Source organism: Asterias rubens, chromosome 11 (assembly GCF_902459465.1).
Source record: "Asterias rubens chromosome 11, eAstRub1.3, whole genome shotgun sequence".
NCBI lineage: Eukaryota > Metazoa > Echinodermata > Asteroidea > Forcipulatida > Asteriidae > Asterias > Asterias rubens.
This window is the reverse complement of record NC_047072.1, coordinates 8,771,063-8,793,208: the sequence shown is the minus strand read 5'-3', so window position 1 is coordinate 8,793,208 and position 22,146 is coordinate 8,771,063. Positions and strand designations below refer to the sequence as shown.

The following is a 22,146-nucleotide window of genomic DNA, read 5'->3' as shown; positions in this document are numbered from 1 at the left end:
CAACAACAACAACAACAACAACAACAACAACAACAACAACAACAACAACAACAACAACAACAACTGCTACTATAATAAGAAGCAACAATTACAACAAAAAGAACAGCAACTTCTATAATAAAAACACAAACTAGACGACGACGACGACGACGACGACGAATAGCAGCAACCTTAACAGCAAAGCAACTTTAACAACAACAAAAGCAGCAGCAGCAACAACAGCAGCTGCAACAATCGCAGCAGCACATCAACGTCAACAGCAGCAACAACGACAACAAAAACGCACACAAACAACCAACTGCAACAACAACAGCACCAAAAGTAACAGCAACAGTGTCTAGATCACAGAGTGAAACCCCGCATATTATTTCCAATTTCCCTTTCAGCATGCTTTTATATATAAAAACCATAGCAATACTTACATGGTGAAGAGTCGAGGAGTATGTTCAAACACTCCGACCTCCAAATCAGAAATCTGGTTACCGCGAACATCACTTTAACATAAATCGAAAGAATATTTGTTTACCTTCGGTCCCTGTTTATGATGACTGAATCAAAAATGTTACGTACAGTAAAACACGTAGAAAACCAGGTGTTTTACCTTCAAAGGATTCGGGTACTTTTACGAAAATGGCCACAGATTTACATTAAACTTTCAAGGTTTGAAGATAATGATAGTAGCAAGCTTCCCTTCAAATATAACATACTGAGGTGCTGTATTTTTGAGAAATGAATAAAACAAGTCACAAAATAATAATCGCCTCAAATTATTTTAGCATGTAAAAACGTATTAACTAGTTATGATATTACACAATATCATACGATAACTGGTTAATACGTTTTTACATGCTAGAACTAAGAAGAAAGTTATTTTTGTGACATTGTTTTACTCATTTCTCAAAAACTACAGCACCTAAAGTAAGTAATATTTAAGAGAAGCTTTCTAATATCATTATCTTCAAACTGTGTAAGTTTAACGTAAATCTGTAGGCCTCGACATGGTGTTTTGTGTTAGAAAAGAGTACATAGACACTTTGAGCAAGATCCTTGACGCCAACAACATTTGAGAACAAAAATAAGCAACAGTTGCAATACTTTACAATACAACTCATTATCTTTTTACAATAATGTTGACCGTGCTCATCAACTTTATTTTAAGATAATTGCAAAAAAAAACAGTTGCCCATCTTTGTTAATACAAAAAGTACCTTCGACCTTGCTAACACAAACAACACAGGGACACTTTGACAATTTGAAGGAAAAACCCCATTATGCTTGGAAGTCAAAGTGTGTAATTGCTTTACTGAAGTGAAAGTATATGTGCAACGAGTTCACAACAGAAACGTAAAAGATCTGAACAAGAACTGAAAAGGACTGTCTATTTATACTTACAGGTCAACCAGAGAATCCAGCCCAATTAGGCTCATCCGAGCGAGGGTTTTCAGATTGTTGTGAGCTAATTTTCTTTAGAAACAAAAGGAGAGGGATAAACAGGGGAAATTTGAATCATATGGAAGTGTATGGTTTGTCGTTCATGAATATTCAGGTCCTTTGTTGGGGATTATTAGTATTATAATGTACGCAGTCCCCAACCCCTAACCCCCACCCCCCCCCCCCCCAAAAAAAAAAAAAAAACGTTAAAAAACGCCAAACCTAAATAACACATAACCACCTCGAGATGGCTGGGAAAATGTCGCCTGCAGTTTATATCTTGCATTGATAAGGAAACATTTTGTTTGGATTGTCCATGTCCAACTGCTTCGAACAAAGGCTTCATAGAGACATCACAGACCAAAACATAATATGACAACTCTGCCCCAAGTTGACAATATTGACGTAAACTTCTAATTCAAATTCCGCGGTTTTAGCCCCGAGTCACAAATTTATTGGGGCGTGAGTTCTGCCAATCGACAACAACTGTAATATCAAGAAGATGTTGAAAAGACTGTAGGAATTCTCTCCCAGATAAATCTGTGAATATTTTTTTTTCTAAAAATGACAATGTAAAGCATTTTAACAGTTAAAACTAATTATAACATTCCCTAAAGTAAACCTCAAATTTGATTCCCTACTCTAAATAAATAGATGTTAAATTGCCATCGGGATAAAAAGAAATATTCATTTTGGTTTCACCCTTACACCGATGTCCTTTCATGACTTCTGTAAAAAAAAAAATTCACTCGGGTGGTAACGCACATGATTCGAACTGCCTCTTATAGCTACCGGGCAATCATTCTCGGTGGTCTAGTTGGTTAGATACTACTCTAGAATTGCAAAGGTCTTCGGTTCGAATCCCATCCGAGTAAATATGCATGTGATATTTGTTCACAGAACTCGGGAAAGTACTGAGTATAACACACATGGTGTATATGGGTAAAACTAAAACGGATCACTCGATGATCTTTACAAAAAAATGGGTTAACATGTTTTAATTAGAATTTTCTGCCCGGTTTATAATTGTCTGATGTTAAGATGTGTAGTTGGTACTTTCTAGTCCTCGGTCTTTTTGTTGTATTTTTTTGTTTGTCTTCTGTCCATGGCTTTCGTGTTAACTGCCCTTTAGGCATTTTTGTTTAATTCTGTCCGTTACTTTTTTTGTGATTTGCTGTGTTTGTATGTTTTTTGTTGCTAATGAAAAAAAACAATGAAAAAAAACACACAAAAAACTTGAATGAATACTGTGAACCACTTACAGGTATTTCAGTCTACTTTGTGAGGCGAAGAATCTTGCAGGTATTTCGTCCAAACCACACGCAATCATATCTCTGTACAAAATAAAGAATCACACCTGACATGAACTACAACCAACCATGTGTCACCTCAATCCCCTCCAAATTTACTCTAACTTCGAATAAGTTGAGCATATCGTACTTTGGCGAGGATGCACTTGGGTTAGTAGAGTTGTGAGACATTACCGGTCCCTAAGTGTAGCCCGTGGCTGAGTGTAAAGCTTCAACCTCGTACCTAGATGTATACGGTAAGAATATGGTTCGGGCTACATTTAGATCTGGAGCTGCATTTGGGTACAAGGTTTGGGATACATTTGGACACAGTACATTATTTGTGTACAGATGGCTACATTTGGACATAGGGTTACATTTATCTACAGGGTTTGTGGCTATCTCAGATCCCAGGTTACGTTCTTATTTTGGTTCAGTGTTTTAGGCTAAAGTTAGATCTGGGGTTCTACATGGTGTTGGACTACATCTAAATCCCGCATAATAATTTAGAAGGTCTTGGGTCTTGGATTTAAAGTTTGAAGACGTGAAATAAAATGGGGGCAGATATTGAACAACAAAATGATTACATATTATAGCAAATAGTCCGTCTTAAAGTCTGGAAAGCCTCAACTATGATGTTGTGCTGTGCAATTCTCGTGCGTTTTAAATAAATAATAGTAACCTCGTGGGTACAACCGTGTAATAAATCTCTGTTGAGGAGTGGTGCTCTGATGAAAAAAAGCCTGCTGAGTTTAATTTCGACGTTTCGACAGTACATTCTGTCCGTCTTCAGGAGAAAGCTGAATACTCCCTACTCAACAGAGATTTATTACATGACTGTACCCGCAAATGTACTGACTTCTTAAGGTATGTGGACAGTATCGTCATTGTGGTATATTGCCTGCCAGAAAGGCTCTGGAATGTACAAGGTCCCTCTTTTTTGAAACTCCATAAATGAGTCAGTTGTTATTTGAAGTTTATTCTTAGCTTCCAAAATGTACCAATTAAAGTGAGACTTTCATGGTCTATATAACATCCAAAACCAATCAAATTTAATGACACAGTATTGCACTTTTGAATCATTTCGTTCCACTCAGTTAAGCAAACCTCAAATTAATGTTGTTCCAGGCTATACGTTAATACTATTAACTAAATGAGTGCATCCTTCAAATTATTCCCAATCACAGAAAAGAGACTGAAGACACATTTGGGAGGAATTAATTGAGCTGCAGTACCCCCTCCCTGCGTTATGAGATATGACGATGTATAAATCAGATGATATATTAATAACATCCAGAGGGTGTAGGACGGGCAGACAGAGCAGCATGAAGTTGATTCGATGGCTAAATGGCAGTAGTGTATTGCAACACTAGGCGTCAGAACAGACGATGCGTAACCTACGCTTTTCTTTTTTAAAATCACAAGAGCAGTCCTAAGCGAACTTGTTGGGTACGTGCGCTGTCTGTCATCAAAGAAGGTACCACAGGCCTTAAAAAACCCACGGCATTCACAGCGATTGCTGCGGTGTCCTGTGCTTTTGCGTTTTCCTCAGAGAGTGCCCCGTACTAGAGGAAAATTGCCGTGCCCCTTTAAGAGCGAAGTTCAATGTCAACCTTTGTTTCACAAAAACCTTGTACAGTCCAGAGCTTTTCTGGCAGGCAAGTGCCACTTCAACGGTGATACGTTCTACATACAATAAGAACCCAGTTGTAGAAGTGTACAAGTTCTTGTCTCCTTTCTAATTGAAAATTGAATAAAAACCAGACACTCTCCACATAAAGTAGAGGATTTCTTCTCCCATTGAGCTGTGTACAAATCGTGACTGCAGGAAGAGGTTCTGGTTCTAGCTATGGCTCTTTTGTAAATATGGTTATGGGGTCACAGGTTGCATGTTACATTAGTGCAAACAAACTTTTAAATAATGCTCTGATCCTTAAGCACCACGATGTACTTGCTGTCAGGGACCACAGTGATTTACAACAAGCAAAGAACATTTCGTCACTTAAAGGAACACGTTGCCTTGGATCGGTCGAGTTGGTCTTTGAAAAGCGTTTGTAACCGTTTGTTATAAAATGCATAATGATTAGAAAGATATTTTCAGAGTAGAATATAATGATTCACAAAAGCATCACTCGAGATTGCGTGGTTTTCCTTTTACCTCGTCGACAAACACGATCGGCCATATAAAAATGGCCGACCGTGTTCAAAGTTCGCAAAGTAAACGAAAAACCACGCAGTTTCGACGCAAAGAAAAAGGAAAACCATGCAATTTCGCGGCAAATGTGTGTGGATCATTGTATTCTACCTTTAAAACATCTTAGTCTAACCATATGCATTTTATAACAAACGGTTACAGACGCTTTTTGCAAAGACCAATGCGACCGATCCAAGGCATCGTGTTTCTTTAATGCAGCAGATAAGTATACAACGAAGTAATATTCCAGCAATTTAATTGTCATGATTTTTTTCCAAAAGCTATTATGAGAGAGTAAAGCATAGTTACATTAAAACTAATATCGAAGTCTTATATATAGCGCAAGATATATACAAAACAAGGTAGGTCTACTCAAGGCGCTTAGTATATACAATAATTATGCAGACAAATTTGTTATTGGAGTTAAGAATTCTGAGACCCAGTTATGTAGCACCTTATAATGGTTTACAAGGTGCTACAGCGCATACAGCAGCTACAGCCAGAAACAACGGGGCGAACCAGAAACACCAGAGTTTTGAATTCGGTTCTATGATAACTATAGTTGCATAAATATATGGCGAAACGACGTTGGCATCTATACTAACTGAGACACGAAAATGTACTCACAATCTTTCCAATTCTGTAAGTGGATTAAAGACTTCATCGTCGATGTGACGCAGTTTGTTCCTTGACAACGATCTGGAATTATGTAAGGCAATGAAAATAGCGTCATTGAAGCTGCTGCTCCTGGACATCCCCAATTATGAACCTTGGTGGCTTGAAGAAGACAACAAATAACGATTACCTCGTTGTCTTAAACATTAAACTTTCAGATTTGTAATCGATTTTGCAGTGCAAAAACTTGGACGTTGAAATTGACACTATAGGTGTTGTCATATACCGATACAAAAAGGGAATCAAACAATTAATACAATTGCTGCTCCTAATTAAAGACACTGGACATCTTTGGTTAGTGTCAAGAGCAGTGATTTCACAAAATTAAAAAAAAACTGTGAATTGGCAGTCTAAGGTGCGAGATAACGTTAATGGAAGAAAAATCACCCTTGTCACACAAAGTTGTGTGCTTTCTGTGATGCTTGATTTCGAGACATCAAACGTGGGGGTCTTAAAATAAATTCAAATATTTTGCTGAAAAATGACTTGCTTAAAAACTACGTTATTTCAGAGGGAGCCGTTTCTCATAATGTTGTACTATCAACAGCTCTCCATCGGCCGTTACCAAGTAAGTTTTTATGCTAACAGTTATTTTTTAGTAATTACCAATAGTGTCCAGTTCCTTCAACAATTATATGGGTTTTTTGACACAGAAAAAGAACACTAACTATACATTGAGTGTTTGTCATTTGAACGAGCAAACCTTCTATATATGGGTGGCTAGTATGGAAGTAACTTTTGGTAAATTAATCTAGTTTCGAGCATTTGACACCAAGGATCTGACCTCATTTCTTATAGAGTCATAAATATGGGTTTGCATTTATAGCGTTTAATTCCAGCATTGATAACAAAGTATCCGGCACTTGGACAACTTCTTAAAAGGTCTTTTGACAATGCCACTTTGCTACTGAATGGACGAGAAATCGGAGGGTGTCCAATGTCACTTGTTCTTGCAGTGATATTGATATGAATTAGCACTTGGGGATGAATTCACCGGGAGCAGGACCCCGTGAATGCGACAAATAGCACCCCGGGGATTGTTCAGAAAAGCCCGCCTAACCGGGGTGTGCTTGTTAAGGTCGGGCAAAACATGCCCAATACAATGTACTGCGAACTATTGAGTTTCCAGAGAGGTTTTTTCTCGTTCAGAACTCGCAGACAAAAACACATCCCCGGTTGGTCCAGGGATTTATTGTCGGCAAAAATATCACATTTCGATGTTTGCTCACGATATGTTTTGGAATAACGCATGGGGCTGCTAAATGTTGCAGTGAAGTATATCATGCTGTGCTGAATAAAGTTGATGCGATGGGAGGCGCGAGAAAAGTATTGAGTAAAGTAAAGTGGACACTTAATCGGGGGGAAACCGTCTAGCCAAAAGATGCAACTTAATTCAAAAAGGATTTTGATACCTGTTGTAGATCAAGTTTGTGGCCATAATTTGAATTCCTACTCACGGTCAATGAAGATGTAAACAATAATATCATAAACATATGGAAGCTTCAGCCTCATTAGTAGTTCAGCTTTGAGAACAAAAGTAAAAACACCAAGCAATCTGTTCAGGAGAGTCGCGTAGTGCTGTTGTACATGCTAAAAACCATTTCTGTCTCACTAAAGGCGAAATTATTTCGTGAGTATTTTTTTTAATAATTTCTCAAAAACTACAGCACCTCAGCAAGTAATATCTTAGTGCACCTGTGTGGACGAAAAGGTAAAGTTCACATACTCAAATAAGTTGTCTTGCAGACGAGCAAAATAAGATAACAAAACACGAATTAATACGCAAATGTGGTAAAATGACTTCTAAAGACTTGTAACGACTTTACTATTCAACTTACAATATTCGCAACTGGGTTAGATTTGCAAAGTCGTCTCTTGCCAGCTCGGTTATCTTGTTGTCGGAAACGTCTCTGTTGGAAAGAAATGGAAGGACGTGTAACACCTTTAGGGAGAGTATGTGTATGACTGGGCAGCCTTAGTGCAGTCACAACCGACAATTCGGACTAGAATGAACTCTTTGGAATTCCACGCTGGACATCTCCACCAAACACCTCGTCTATTATTAGAGTTCAGTTTTCGTTACGTCACACAATAATTAACGTATAACGGAAACTGCCCAAAGCAATCTTTGACTAATTACGATGACGTCTTATCAATATGCAGCTTCCACGAAACCGTGCAGAATAATTGATTCACACAGCTGAGAAAGTAGTTTACCTTGGCGTATATCAAACCAATCCTTTGACCTCAAAACGAATTACCTATACTGGACTTCGGCCCATCTATTACCTATACTGGACTTCGGCCCATCTATTTAAAAGGGTCCGTATGTATACGTTTGGTAATAACTCTGAAATGTAATGCAATGACAACCAGCGTTGTAAACACTAAGCAGCTGTATTTGACAGTATAATGAACTTTGAGAAACACTTCACTTCGGAGTGCTATAGACCTTTGTCACGGTGTGGTCATCTTGATTTCACACATCGAGCTATAGCTCTATGGTTTCACTCCATTCCAACTCGTTGTAATAAAACCGAGGTTGGACGAAATAATAGTCTGGTGCCATGCGAAATGAATGTTATCATTCATTACTATTATACCAAACAGGGGGCATGACCAAGATGGTGACAGCTTAATAAAGGTCTACACGGATACTTTTTATCCCCAAAAGCGATCTATAGAAAGCATTACCGCGGTAACGCTTATCAGATTGGTGTATTCCTATGGGGATTATCTTTCTACTTATTCGCAAAAGAGTTTGGGCGATATCTCAAAAACGCGATCACCTTTTGAAATGAAATTTGCACACGTTGATTTGTATTGTATACCTCTATTCATTTGTATAGGATTAAACCAATCAAAAATGTTTCAAATCCAAAGGTATAAAAAAGACTGCCTTTATGTAAGCACTAAACTCTGTGTAGTTGTTTGTTTTTCAGTAAAAAAAAACCTCACATAAATAGTGTGTTCTCTGGGAGGTTTCTTGGGAACGACGTGAGTCCACTGGCTCTGCAGTCAATCTTAACACCAATGACTGTCCCTTCAACGACCGGTGACTGCGTGCCTGTTCCTGTAGTAGAGGTTGAACGGTATGAAGGTGTTTCCGATGTGTCGTCCGGACCTGTTGGAGATTCAGCGGGCAGAGTTGAGAATCTCACCGGGCGGTGAGCCGCTGAGGGCTTCTCTAGTTCGACGATGCACTCGCAAGTCTCGGGGAATGTTCCGTTCTCTGTGAAAGAATATAATAATCCTTGCTTTTATTTTCTGTATATTTGTAACATGTATGTTTTTTTAATTATGTCCGAAGATTTAAAATAAATAAAATAAAATAAATAAAATACCCATTCGACTATAATACACTTCATGTGCAGTCGCAAATCATATACATATGTGTCAGTATATACACCATGGTGCAGGGAAGCACATTATGATCAAAACTTATTGCTTAAGGACACAGGTATCATGATTATCATTGACCTCGGGGAGCTACGCGAGTTCGTCTGTTTGTGACACCTCTCGCCAATGGTTCGCATGTGGTTTTATTCACATGACATCTTATAAATGTATTAACACAGGATTGGTGTTGCTGACACTATGGTCGCATGGTCGCAGACAGTGTTCATGTTGTCTTTGATTAACGTTACTTTAAACGTTCACTTACTCTTCTTTGGGAATCGTAAGACATAAGACGACATAAGACATAAGAAAACTTTATTGATCTTCAAAAGAAGAAATTGCATTGCTCACACAAGTTTTTAAAAAAAAACTGGTGTGTAACAACAGGCAGATACAAAAATAGCACAATGTACACGCACAAGGATTTAAGAATAAAAAACATATATACGCCGACAGGCCATGTCTACACAACAATTTAAAAATATAGAGAATACCCTACTTAAGTGCTACCTGTAACAATACGCACTGATGTTGGTTGGCTCAAAGTTGCCTTTAGAAATTGCCTTGTGTGACAAAGCCTTGATGCACACTCATTTCTTTCATAGAGCTGCTTACCACAACAAAATTATGCTAACCAGAATATGGTTACCAGCCAAAGTACATGACACATGTACAATTGGTCACTGGTTTCCTGCTTATTTTTGCTAAGCAGAAAGGGGTCGAGCATTTTTTGCTCGCTTAAGCATGGAATGAGAATGATCTATTAAAATATGTCTCGTTATTTGTATTGTATTAATATTTATTTTATAAAAGGAAAAAAAAAGAACAGACCCCATAACTTGGGGAAGGATTACACAACAACAACAACATTATTTTTAGTTTTTTTTTACGATTTATAACAAAGAACTGAATTGATTTCAAGTTTACCGCATGGAGCCTCGATTAGAAAGTTGCCAGCCTCGTTTTGATAACTGGCTGAGTCATCATCATCGCAATCATCGTCATCATCTTCTTCTGAATCATCGCAATCATCTTTCTCACCAAACATTGCGTCCCACAACTGATTCGTGTGGAAATCATCTTTAAACAAAATGTGGAGAACAAAAAAATTGTTAATGACCTGATGACGTCTGTGACCCCAGCAGACTTGTTCTCGAATGACAACACAACAATTAAGAACAAGTAGCCTAGTGTAACATAAGCGGCCTTTTCACATGGGGTGCGTTCGTTTAGCTTCCCTGGGTCGACCCCGGTGTGTGGCGGGGTGTTTTTCCAGGACGAACGTGGGTAATGGGAGACTTTCTGGGACGATAGAGGGCAGCAGACTTACCGGGTAAATCCATTGTTCTCAGAATTATGCGCATGTTCAGAACTACGTAAACAATGGAAATTTACCCGGTATGTCTGCTGCCGCCTAGCGTTGGAAAGTCTCCTATTATCTGCACACGTTCGTCCTGGGAAAAAAAACCCGCCACACACCGGGGTCGACCCGGGGAAGGTTAACGAACGCAACCAATGTGACCTTTTTTAGGAAGTGAATGTGAGATAATAATGATACAATTTTAAGTTATCCGTGTTTCTGTTGGTACTTTTTCCCAGTAACTTTTTTATTTTGTGTGAGCACCCTTTACTGAGGAGGTAGTGTCCTCTACAGTGATCAAACAATTAAAGGCAGTGGACACTATTGGTAATTACTCAAAATAGTTATAAGCCTAAAACCTTTCTTGGTAATGAGTAATGGGGAGCTATTGATGGTATAAAGCATTGTGAGAAACGGCTCCCTCTGTAGGAACGTAGTTTTCGAAAAAGAAGTAATTTTCCACGAGTTTGATTTCGATACCTCAGATTTAGAAATTGAGGTCTCGAAATCAAGCACATGAATGCACACAACTTCGTGTGACAGGGGTGTTTTTACTTTCATTATTATCTCGCAACTTCGACGACCGATTGAGCTCAAATTTTCACAGGTTTGTTATTTTATGCATATGTTGAGATACACCAAGTGAGAAGACTGGTCTTTGAAAGTTACCAATAGTGCCCAGTGGCTTTAAAATACCTAAACAAATCTTGAAAACTACGAGAAACTCACTACATTCCTCCTTTTCCCATTCATCAGACCCGTTGTCGCAGTCCGGCGTCCCGTCACAGATAGCGTCCTGAGGCACGCACTGCGTCGAATTCAAACACGGAAACTCTTCACCGCAATGCCTGTGAACATCTATGGAACGTCGTTGTAGGTTCCTCAGCACTATGCCAATAGTATATAAAAAACACAAAAAGACCTAATAAAAACAGAGCAGATTATTTGTTTATTGATCAAACTCATACATTCATAGTGCCCAGGGAGCAATTGGTCGTTTATGTGTCGTTTGTGGTTCACACTGCAAATCCACAGTAACCGAAAACTTTCCCCGCGAGGCTTAACAAAAAAGGCAGCTTGCTTTCTTGAAAACGATACTCAAATAGCTCCTGATATATATTTTTTCTAGTTATGATAATTTCCAGTAAATCAGTTCAAGAGGGAATCTAATACTGAGTGGAAACGGATCATTTCGATGCCTGAAAACATTTGAAGATTAGTCGCGTAATAAAAGTTAGCCCCGGATCCAAAATTGTGCCACATCAAAATATTATTACAGTTTAAATGCACGAAAGCACACATACACACAGCCTGAAATTAAAATGTTTTTATAATAATTCCGTAGTTCGCATTATAGCCGTTGGATACTTTCTGAACAGAACGACAAATAAAAGTTCACAAATTTACACATAACTTTCAGGGTTTAAAGAAGGTAATAGTGAAAGACTTCCCTTGAAATATTAATCCACGATATGCTTTACTTTTTGAGAAAGCATTGAAACAATATCAATTCTCGAGAATAACGGATTTATTTGAAACACATGTCACGACACGGCGAAACGTGTGGGTTTTCCCGTTATTTTCTCCCGACTCCGATGACCGATTGAGCCTTAAATTTCACAGATTTGTTATTAAATTTGTATATAAGTTGTGATACACGAAGTGTGGGCCTTTGGACAATACTGTTTACCGATGTTGTGCGACTGCTTTAAATCCGTAATAAGTAAGGTTACTTATTACGGATTGTTAACTTGTTTCAACGGATTACCAACTCGTCTGTTTATGTTGGCTAGGGGCCTATTTAGTTCGCATTGACTTATTATGAATTCGCTATTGTAAAGTATTAATTCGTTATAACGAAAATTGATACGTTTAAACGATAAATTGATTACAAAAATATCATTCATTATAATCAAAATCGATATGTTATAACTTACGAGACAAAAAATACGATAAATTGATACATGATTACGGAAAAAAAAACACAAAAAGAAAACTGTCTCTCAGTCAATTTTTGACAGTATTTCAGATGATTTTTTTTTCTTCTATAGAATCGGATCATTGTAAGTTAGTTGACATGTACATGTAAACTGTCTTGTATTTTTCTCCGTTTATATTATTGACTGTTTTTAATTGCGGGCACCTTTGAAAACAAATTCACTCAAAGGATTCCCCATGATAAACAAGAAATCAATATTGATATTAAGTACATATATAGATAAACAACGGCCAGTGAGCTTTCCGATTGAAAATATTACATATTCCCAACCACGAATCATGTACTTCAAAACAATTGTTTTTTTTCTTTTCATGACATCCCCCCCCCCCTAAAAAACAAAATCCCGCACCCTACTATTTTGTTTAAAATCCAATAAAACTACATCACTCTAGTCAACGAACAACAGTGTGCTCAACACACATTTTCTTCAGTTCTCTGCCAAGCCTTTCGAAGCGATAGATAACATACGACTCCCCCTCCCTTGTTGTTGACAAGAAGAGAAAAGTTGAAGAATGTTTTTCCTCTGAAGGTCTTCCTCAGGAAGAGGCAAGGAATCAAACCCGGTCTAGGAAACATCTCCAATCAGCCAGGGTAATGTTTACTCTCAAATACTGCCGTTTAAGAAAAATGAGGTCACATTCAATGGCTACCCGGATACCCTTTCTTCATTGGATCGCAGACGTCGAGTCTGTGGATCGACAAACGTTTTGATTGTTACAAAAGCAACGCGGATAAGCCATGTGTATTTCTGCTTTCTGCAAATAATTTCACGAAGAGATGCTCTTTTTAGACATCGCTGAATGAGAATCAATACTCCCTTAAACTTAGTTACTTGAGGCTTGATCCCCTACTCGAAAAACAACATGTGGTATCGACACCAAAATGTTGGATACGGACAAAAAAAACAGTTTGTTCATTTGATGTTTGTGCTTGTTTCTGCTTTTTTATAACCTTAGTAAATTGTTATTTCCTTATGTGCATTGATGTTTTTTTTACCAACTGTAACCACTGTACAATTTAGCCAGCGGACTGCTCTGGTGTGAATTATCCATAATTAACACTAAATAACTCACTGCAGACTCTTTAAAAACACGAGTAAACAAATTACCAGGATCCCATGGGGCCTGACCCAATTCCAGTCAGCTGGGGAGCAAAGTAAATTTGACCTCAAATACTGCGTCAATTTGACAATTTTCTGAATAATTTTGACACAGATTTCAAGTCGTACTGACACATAGATCACATGTAAAATTCCTGCTTTATAGTAAATGTTGACCACCACAAAATAGAAACGATTGTATTTTTCCTCGGTATCCAACTGGTGTAATTAATGTTTTTGTAATCATTCATGTGTTACAATTATTAGACAGATATAAAAACCACACTTTTGATACACTCACCGGCTTCATGTTTCAATCTCATTCCACAGCAGACATGCGTAAGGATGAACACCAACAGAATTACGTGTAGTGACGTCATGATGACGGCCTAGAAGTAATATCAATGACAAGGTAAAGATTAGACAAACGGGATTTATAATTGTTTGCGTAAAGACAGGGTTTTCCCAAGTATAAAACATACTGTTCCAATGTAGGAACATGAAGACTTCACTGCTCAGTCACCAAAATAACAACAATTTGTTTCTCCTTTCCGCATGAATTTTGACAGATGAAGCTGATTCAAAACAAACAAGCATTTAAACATTTAAAATGGCAACAGTAAAAATAAAAATGAAAAAAAGGAACAAATATTTTTAATCGAGATTGGTTAACATTAATAGCTTTCATTTAGTACAAATGTACAAACTCACAGTACTTTTCTCACAGATGACAAGAAGCTTTAAGATGATTGAATAACTCATAATTAACGTGTCTGGTTATCCCAAATTGTTACTAGAAGAAATTGTACCGGTTTTGACGATATCAAAAATCACACACGAACCCATTTGCACTTCCTTCTTACAAAGTTTGCTAGTATTTCAAGTGTCTAGATCGATTCCATCTTGAGCTATTAACACAAGGTCAAGGGTCATTCTCACATTTTCAGACAAGGATGTTTTCAATCATGTCACATCTTCAATTAAAGTAACTTGAGATGAGCTCTTCTTCACCCAGGAGGGGAATACAAAGCACCCTTGACCTAGAAACCTGATTTAGAGTTTATTTTTATTTTTTATAAAATACAAAATTAACTTGAATCGAGGGTGAATCGTGAACTGTTATACGTGACCGAGTCGGACTGGACGGAAACATTACCATTTTGTTTCACCTGTATCTTATTGGTGATGTACCTCATACGAAATACCTTATTAAGGAATTGTAGCGACTAGTTCTTCACGGCCGTTTAAAACAGGCATGGTCGTTGCCGTGTGATATAGGCCCGTGCCGAAGGCGAGGGCTTTTATCACAAGGCAACGACCTCGTCATCGAGGGGCGAGGTACCGAGCGCAAACGCATAGTCGGATATCGCAGCGCCGCGGGTAGGAAGTTGGTCTCTACTTTATTATATAGATACCAACACATTTTAAAGTAACTACTTGATAAAAATGTCTCTATTTTATTTTTAATAAAGTGTCGACTCCCTACACTTTTATAATTCATTTGTTTACAACGTAAAGTCCCACCTCAATATTGCCCTTGGCGCCTTGCAAGATTTAAAAACTGAAACAGTAAAAACGGGACCACGGAAAAATTGAAAGCTGCACTGTATAACGTTTTCAAATTAAGTGCAGCTTCTGTAACTAATCTTTTCATTAAAATTTTCATCTAAATCTGAGCTCACAAACTGCAATAAAGTTTCTACAATTTCCTTTTCAGCAAATGAATTTTGAATAATAAACAGTCTAAATTGCGGGTCCTTGCCACCCAAAACAATTAGTCCTTTAAATCGCTGTAGATGCATGAGCGAACTTGGGCACTGTTCACCACTGAGAATACTATTTTTAAAGGATAGCTCAAAAGAGCTGCACAATTTCACAGGTATCCGATCGTATCATTCAATCTTGATTAAGTCTAACCGCACACAATTGAGTCTTTAAGAAAAAGAAATAGCGTCGTCCCCGCCACATCTAACTGTGTCATTTACTCTGCTGAAAGGGAAGTCAAACACTTCACCAAAAATATCTGTCTGACCGCCCGTGACAAATTACCGTCTGCATTGACGCGCGCGCGGGAAAAGGATCTTCACAAGAAACGATTGAAAACAGGAGAAAGAGAAGAAAAAAAAGATGTGAGTTACCAAGTTTCAAGCACTTCTCATTCCAAAGCAAACGTGGAAATTAACCTTACCCGAGCATCAGAGCGATATTCCTCACTTTGAGAATTTAGCGGTGACGCCATTAGATCAACATGGAAGAGGCAGTGCACTGCCATTCCGTCAATAGTACAATTTTACAGAGGTTGTCAACTTTGACAGAGTGTGTTTATTTGGGGGCTGGGTGGGAGAGGGCAGTTCGCGAATTTTGAAATATTAAGGGGAGATATTTCTACACTTAAAGGTGTATGTGTTGGCCAATAGAGGACCCTGGACGTAAAATAGCCTAGGCTTATCATCTATATCCCGTATCAAACAAATAACGTCAACTATATAAGCTTTACGGTAATTACACGAAGTGGAAAGAAAAAAACGAACATTCCTTATCAATAATTTATCTTTTTAATCCCAAAGATTCCCGCAAGATTTTTCCGTGCGAGATTTTATAACTTTCACAATCGAGAAGACGGTCCTTGAAAGCTCCGGTCTCAAAATTAAAATTGCAACCTAGGCAAGCGTGTTTGCGTCAATTGCTGTTTGCAGAAACTAGCCATGTACCATCTACAATATTGGTATACAGTGCATGACGTTTATAGCTGGTTATATAACTTTTTCTTGTTTATCTTTTTTATTTTTTATTATTGATATCCAACAGCGGATAGCCGCCACTTGCCGGAATCATTTAAAACTATGTATAAATATAAATATAATTATATATTTTGCGTTAAAATAGTTTTCTAACTAGAGAAGCACATGTTTTGGCGTGAAAGCCCCCTATAATTTACTTTGAAGGTCCTACATTGAAAAGTTAGTTAAATTGAAATATTATATGAATACTTTTCAACAACACGTCTATGCAGAAAGATCAAAAAACAAATAGTTGACATTAATATAATAACCGATGTTTACCTTTTTTAAAGGCAGTGTATATGACAAAGACCAGTGTTGTGTATCCCAACATGGATAAAAAAAACACCGTGACAATTATGGCTCATTTGTCATAGAAGTTGCAAGAAAAATTAACAGAAAACACCATTGGGAATTGTGTGTTTTCAAATGCCTGTCTGAGAATGTCTTTATGCCTGAAGTATACAAGCTACACATTTTGGAGTGAAAAATTAGCAATTTAAGTCAAAAAGGGTCGTTTCTAACAATGGTGTATAATATCAACATGATTTATAACAAAGAAATGTGTTAAGGTCATAACATGTAGAAGTATATAGTTACTAAAAAAACCAATAGCATTCTGCGATACTATCAATATTGTGGCTGACTGCACTGATTGCAAAATGAAAAGATTTGAAAGACTGCAAGGGCTGGTTCCATGTTCATATGTTTTTGAAATGTATTTTTGATTTTTTATTTTTTTTACATAAAATGTTCACACCAGGAAAATGAATTTCATGTACTTTTTTACATGACTAACCAAATATTGAGTTGAATTGAGTTGTCTCATGTTCCGGCTCCGGGCTCCGTTTGATGTTTTAAGACCAACACTGCTCCGGCATCAATTAATATTTCTGATCCAGAGCCCGACCCCGAGTCGGAACCCGAGCTAAGGGTTGATCGAACAGTCGACAAGTCTACCTTCCAAAGCCATTGTGCGAAATATATCTTTGAGACTACTTGTACTTTTCATGCCACAGACTTGACTTAATCGATTTCTCAAACATGGTCAATGTACTTAAAGAATCTCAGTAGTACCGGTGACTTTTCTTCGAAGGAAAAATTTAGCAAATATTTAGTTGCCGGGAAAGATACTTGTCATGGTCGTTATGATGTGACAGTTTTTGTATGGATTTTGTGAAGTGCAAATAAGTGGCAATCTTATCTTTGAAAACACGTGTGTCTGGAAAAGGGAGTTAGGCACACATAGTACTTTTATAGCAATAAAACGCCTCATGATTTGCAAAAAAATCGTGACACTCTGTCAGATTTTTGCTTCAAGAAGTACCGCTAAAGACGTTTTGTTCCCATTTCCATGCAGAATGTAATTTTAAAATACTGACTTGAGACTGGAAGAAAAAACAGACAATTCTCACAATGTTTCATACTACCAACAGCTTGTTTATACATTTTTAGCGATTACGCAAAGGTGTCCAGCGCATTTTTTAAGGCATAGTTATCATGAGTGAGAAGACTGGATTGAGGGTCTAAAGCATCAATATATATATATATATTTTTGTTTACAAAATATCTTGTTAATTTAACCGCACTCACCCGTAGCAGCCCTTTACCACACCCGGTATACAAATCCAACAAGACTTCGATCATACGGAATTAAATCCAACTAATTTTGAAGAAACAAGACTTGAACAGCCAAATGCGCAAAGAAGACCCTCATAAAAACAGTGCATATAGAATCGGCAAGTATAAAACCAAATGCCCGACCCTCATCAATCGGACAATCCAGACCGGTAATCCAATGAACACAATCAAGTTCGCCGCCAGATGATCATAGCTTAATTTCATGGCCCTGCTTAAGGCCGAAGTCTGCGCTAACGGTCACCATTCGCCACTTACTTTGCAAGCGACGGCTGCGCACCGTAAGCGAAGAAAGCCTAGTTACGCATACACATGCAAAGCCGTGAACGACGCTTGACGTAAGCGCCGATTCTATACTTACGATGAGCAGAGCAATGCAATTGGGTCGATACAGGCGTAGGGTCGCGCATGAGAGAGCATATTTTTTATAATACCCATTTAAAGAAAAAAAATCTCAATGCCAATCTAGAGTCCACCCAATCTCACCTATACCTATTAATCCGTACAAGAGAGCTAGGGGTGTTTTATCGCATAATTCCCTATTACCTTGATATCTTATTCAGTCATCGGCTGAAAAGGGAAAATGAATTAAATCTTTAGATTTGGGGGCGATGGTGTTTCAAATTGGAGAATTGTACGCCCCTAGCGTGGCGGCGTTCCAAGCCGTTAGGTTGTGGCCATCAATAGTGCATTTCGAGGGGTGATCCCATTACTGCACATATAGTTAAGTATTGAGGGTTTTTTTCATCTCCGAATGCAGATAGAATTTTTTATGACTTCAACAATTAGGTCCATCCGTTCTGACCAGACCATGTTGAGGGCGCGCTGATTTAAATGAACAACCGTCGATTTCACCAAAAACAAACTTGGGTTTAATCTGAGGACTTATGACAAGTTAAAGGTCTGGAACAACCATCGATTTCACCCAAAAACAAACTAGGGTTTAATCTTAGGACTTACGACGAGTTAAGTTTGGTAACCGTAGAAGTTAGGACGCATTGAACCCTTCATTAGTTATAGGACGGGCTACTCGTCCCAACTCGAGATAGGATTAATCCCAGCATTCGTGAAATCGCTTGCTGCTCAGGTTCGGTAATTACTCAAAATATACATCAGCATAAAATCTTATTTGGTAACGAGCAAAGGAGAGATGTTGATAGTATAAAACATTGTGAGAAACGGCTCCCTCTGAAGTAAGGTAGTTTATAAGAAAGATAGGCATCTGAAAGCACACAAAATTGTGCAACAATGGTGTTTTTTCTTTAATTGTTTTCAAGCAACTTTGATGACAAACTGAGTCCAAGTTGTCACAAATGTTTTATATGCATATAATTAATGGGATACACCAAGTGAGGCTACTGGGCTTCGACATTTTACCAAATGTGTCGAGTTGTATTAGGGATTCAGTTGGAGGGGTTGTTAAAGGCAGTGGACACTATTGGTAATTACTCAAAATAATTATTAACGCAAAACCTTTTTTGGTGACGAGTAATGGGGAGAGGCAGACATGGTATAAAACATCGTGAGAAACGGCTCCTTCTAAAGTGACGTAGTTCTCGAGAAAGAAGTAATTTTCCACGATTTTGATTTCGAGACCTCAAGTTTAGAATTTGAGGTCTCGAAATCAAGCATTCTGAAAGCACACAACTTCGTGTGACAATGGTGTTTTTTTCTTTAATAGTTATCTCGCAACTCCGACGACCAATCACGCTCAAATGTTCACAGGTTTGTTATTGTATGCATATGTTGAGATACACCAAGTAAGAAGACTGGTCTTTAACAATTACAAATAGTGTCCATTGTCTTTAATAACAATCGATATCAAATCCCAAAGTCGATATTATGTGCCAACCTTTTTTTTCTAGAACTGCAAAATATTTGTCTCTTAAACTTTGCAAAAAGTACAAACATGTAAAAAAAAAAAAAAAAAGATAGGCCTACCTGCACTTTTGAAACAACTCAAGTATGTTACACCTTTTTTTACCAAACCATGATGAGGTTTAAAGCGTAAACCCCGCAAACAGAGCAGATTCCCACCGGGGGCTTTGCTCAAACTTCACCAAGGGATCCACCCTCCAAACGGGGGTTCAAAATCAGACAGCCGTAACATCCCATGGTATCCAGTGTCCATTTAAAACCTCTTAAAACCTTCCTCTACGGGGTGCTGCAACGCAACAAGTTGCCTCTCGCACCACTTAAAGCCATTGAACCTACACGACGTGGTGATAACTAGGTGCCTTTAGATAAGAACTTAGCCCAAACGAGGCCTATACTCTTAATGCGTTTTACCAGCCCTCCTGAGGACATGCGGGGCATAGATGGTGGCCCAAGGACCTCATGGGTTACCCCCCCCCCCCAGTATTCTCCGGATTAAAATAGTGACTCAAACCAAGTAGAAAACATGCTCATTTTTTTATTCATAATAATGAATGTTAAAATATTTAAGTTCTACATAATATTGTTTTATACTTCTAGTTGAATATTATTTTAATATTTAAGTTATGCAAAAAAGTTGTTTTAGAAAATGTTCTGTCACCCATTCACCAATACACATCAACCTTTGAATAATAACCCACTATTCCAATTATCCAAAACACCGTAGAACAAAGCAGTGCCTATGACACTGCAGGTGTTTTAGACCAATGCTTTCCCAGCTCAGTAGTTTTTAACGTCCTTTGGCAGCTTTGTAGTTTATGACCAGGGGAAATTATCAAACAAACAGAACATAACAAATAGAAACAACTAAAACTGAATGTCGATTTCAGTTATATATTTTCGACCTTTTTTCTTATTCATTTTTTTTTTTAATTTTGCCTTACATTTTACATAATAATAGATAACAAGAAATTGTGACTGACAAACGGTCACACACAATTTGCATAACAAGGTTTGTAGTTTTTGCTGCTAATCCAGAATTATCCTGCTTAACAGCTTAGATAAATTTGGCCTTAGGGCTTTTGTGCTGTTAAGTGTTGGATGTTGTTTCTGCCTAATAAGTGTGTTCCAGGAAATTGTGCCGCCATTCAAGTCGAGTGACTCTCCAGTGTAGCCAGTTAGGGTAGACAGTTTATCCTGAACGTATGAACAGCATGCTGATTAGTGAGGGAAGTGTGGGAGGGGAGGGGCAAAGGAAGATAAAAGGGGGAATTTTCAGGGAGGTAGAGTTTCAAGGATTATTTCGGGTAAGCGTCTATAATGAGTAGCCTTGTTAGCTTGCTCCTTGGTGAGCAAATCTCCAGGTTTCATAAAGTGTACCTAATGAGGCTCTATTATCAATGCGTTACAAATTGAACAATTTCAGACAGCATTGACACCGGGTATTTGTGGGAAATTGTTCACACTGCAAAACAATGGGCGTGTTAAAATTTACACCATGTGTGGTGTCATAAAAATACCCAAGCGGTGAACAACAATATCAGCATTATATGGTGTTAAAAGAACACCAGTGTTGGCAGAAATAAGAGTTATTTAAATACCCTCGGTGTAATTTTGTATTATTTTGGTAGGTATCTGTAAATATGACAACAAATTTGGTATCAATTTTAACCGCCCAGTTTGCAGTGCACTCCATGCAGTTTCTCATAATAAACGGTATGTATGGCAATAAAACTAACCTGATCATAAAAAAAACATGACTTGTTTCTATCTCGAGCATTACAACTATGTGAATTGTGCCCCGTCTTTAATGTACGCATAGGTCAACAATAATTCATGGACATGTTCACTAAACGCACCCCCTAGTCATGCAATAAAACAAAGTTTCATTTCCACTCAGAGAACATGTTTTCCCCCTCCGAGATGTATTCGGCGCATGACTTCTCCTCAATTACCCATATTATTGTCACATTAGGGGCTTGTGGAAAATGAGCACGCTTAATTTTGTTCCAAGATCATTTCAGTTTCGAACTGTTTTCTTACAGATTAGGCATTGCTCTCTGTTTGGCTTCGGGTGTTAGCGTAGAAAAAGCAATTTCACAGGACTGGAAATAAAAGAGGGCATCTTATGAATTTTTATATTATTAATATTTTTATTTTATTTTTTTTTTTTTTTTGGGGGGGGGGGGGGGTTTGCGGTAAGACAATGCTTGTGTGTAACTTCTTGCCGGGTAGAGTGTGTTCTTTTGAGAACTGTCTTGCTAATGTTACTACCGCGGAGTAGATGTTTTCGCTTTGATCGGAAGATTTCTCAGTTCCGAAAAGAACTGTCATGCGTTTTGTATTACTACCCGGGCGAAATGTATAGAAAATTAACTGGGAATACTACTTTAGCTTATAGGATCGT

At 37.9% G+C, this 22,146-nt stretch overlaps 1 protein-coding gene across 4 annotated transcripts in view; it reads right to left on the bottom strand.

Annotated features, from left to right (window-relative positions):
• Window positions 1-22,146, bottom strand: part of LOC117296788 (relaxin receptor 1-like) — a 45,931-nt gene that overhangs the window by 16,007 nt on the left and 7,778 nt on the right. For 2 of the 4 annotated variants that reach the window (XM_033779837.1, XM_033779840.1), the window contains exons 1-10: window positions 17,820-17,900; window positions 13,748-13,835; window positions 11,078-11,236; window positions 9,916-10,068; window positions 8,548-8,821; window positions 7,428-7,499; window positions 5,542-5,613; window positions 2,694-2,765; window positions 1,393-1,464; window positions 423-494 (exon numbers count right to left, since the gene is read on the bottom strand). In XM_033779837.1, the coding sequence (XP_033635728.1) occupies window positions 423-494; window positions 1,393-1,464; window positions 2,694-2,765; window positions 5,542-5,613; window positions 7,428-7,499; window positions 8,548-8,821; window positions 9,916-10,068; window positions 11,078-11,236; window positions 13,748-13,835; window positions 17,820-17,873 (1,088 nt within the window). In that variant the 5' untranslated portion in view covers window positions 17,874-17,900. Of the gene's footprint in view, window positions 1-422; window positions 495-1,392; window positions 1,465-2,693; window positions 2,766-5,541; window positions 5,614-7,427; window positions 7,500-8,547; window positions 8,822-9,915; window positions 10,069-11,077; window positions 11,237-13,747; window positions 13,836-17,819; window positions 17,901-22,146 lie in introns of those variants that run through there. The other 2 variants (XM_033779838.1, XM_033779839.1) reach the window with 1 other exon arrangement.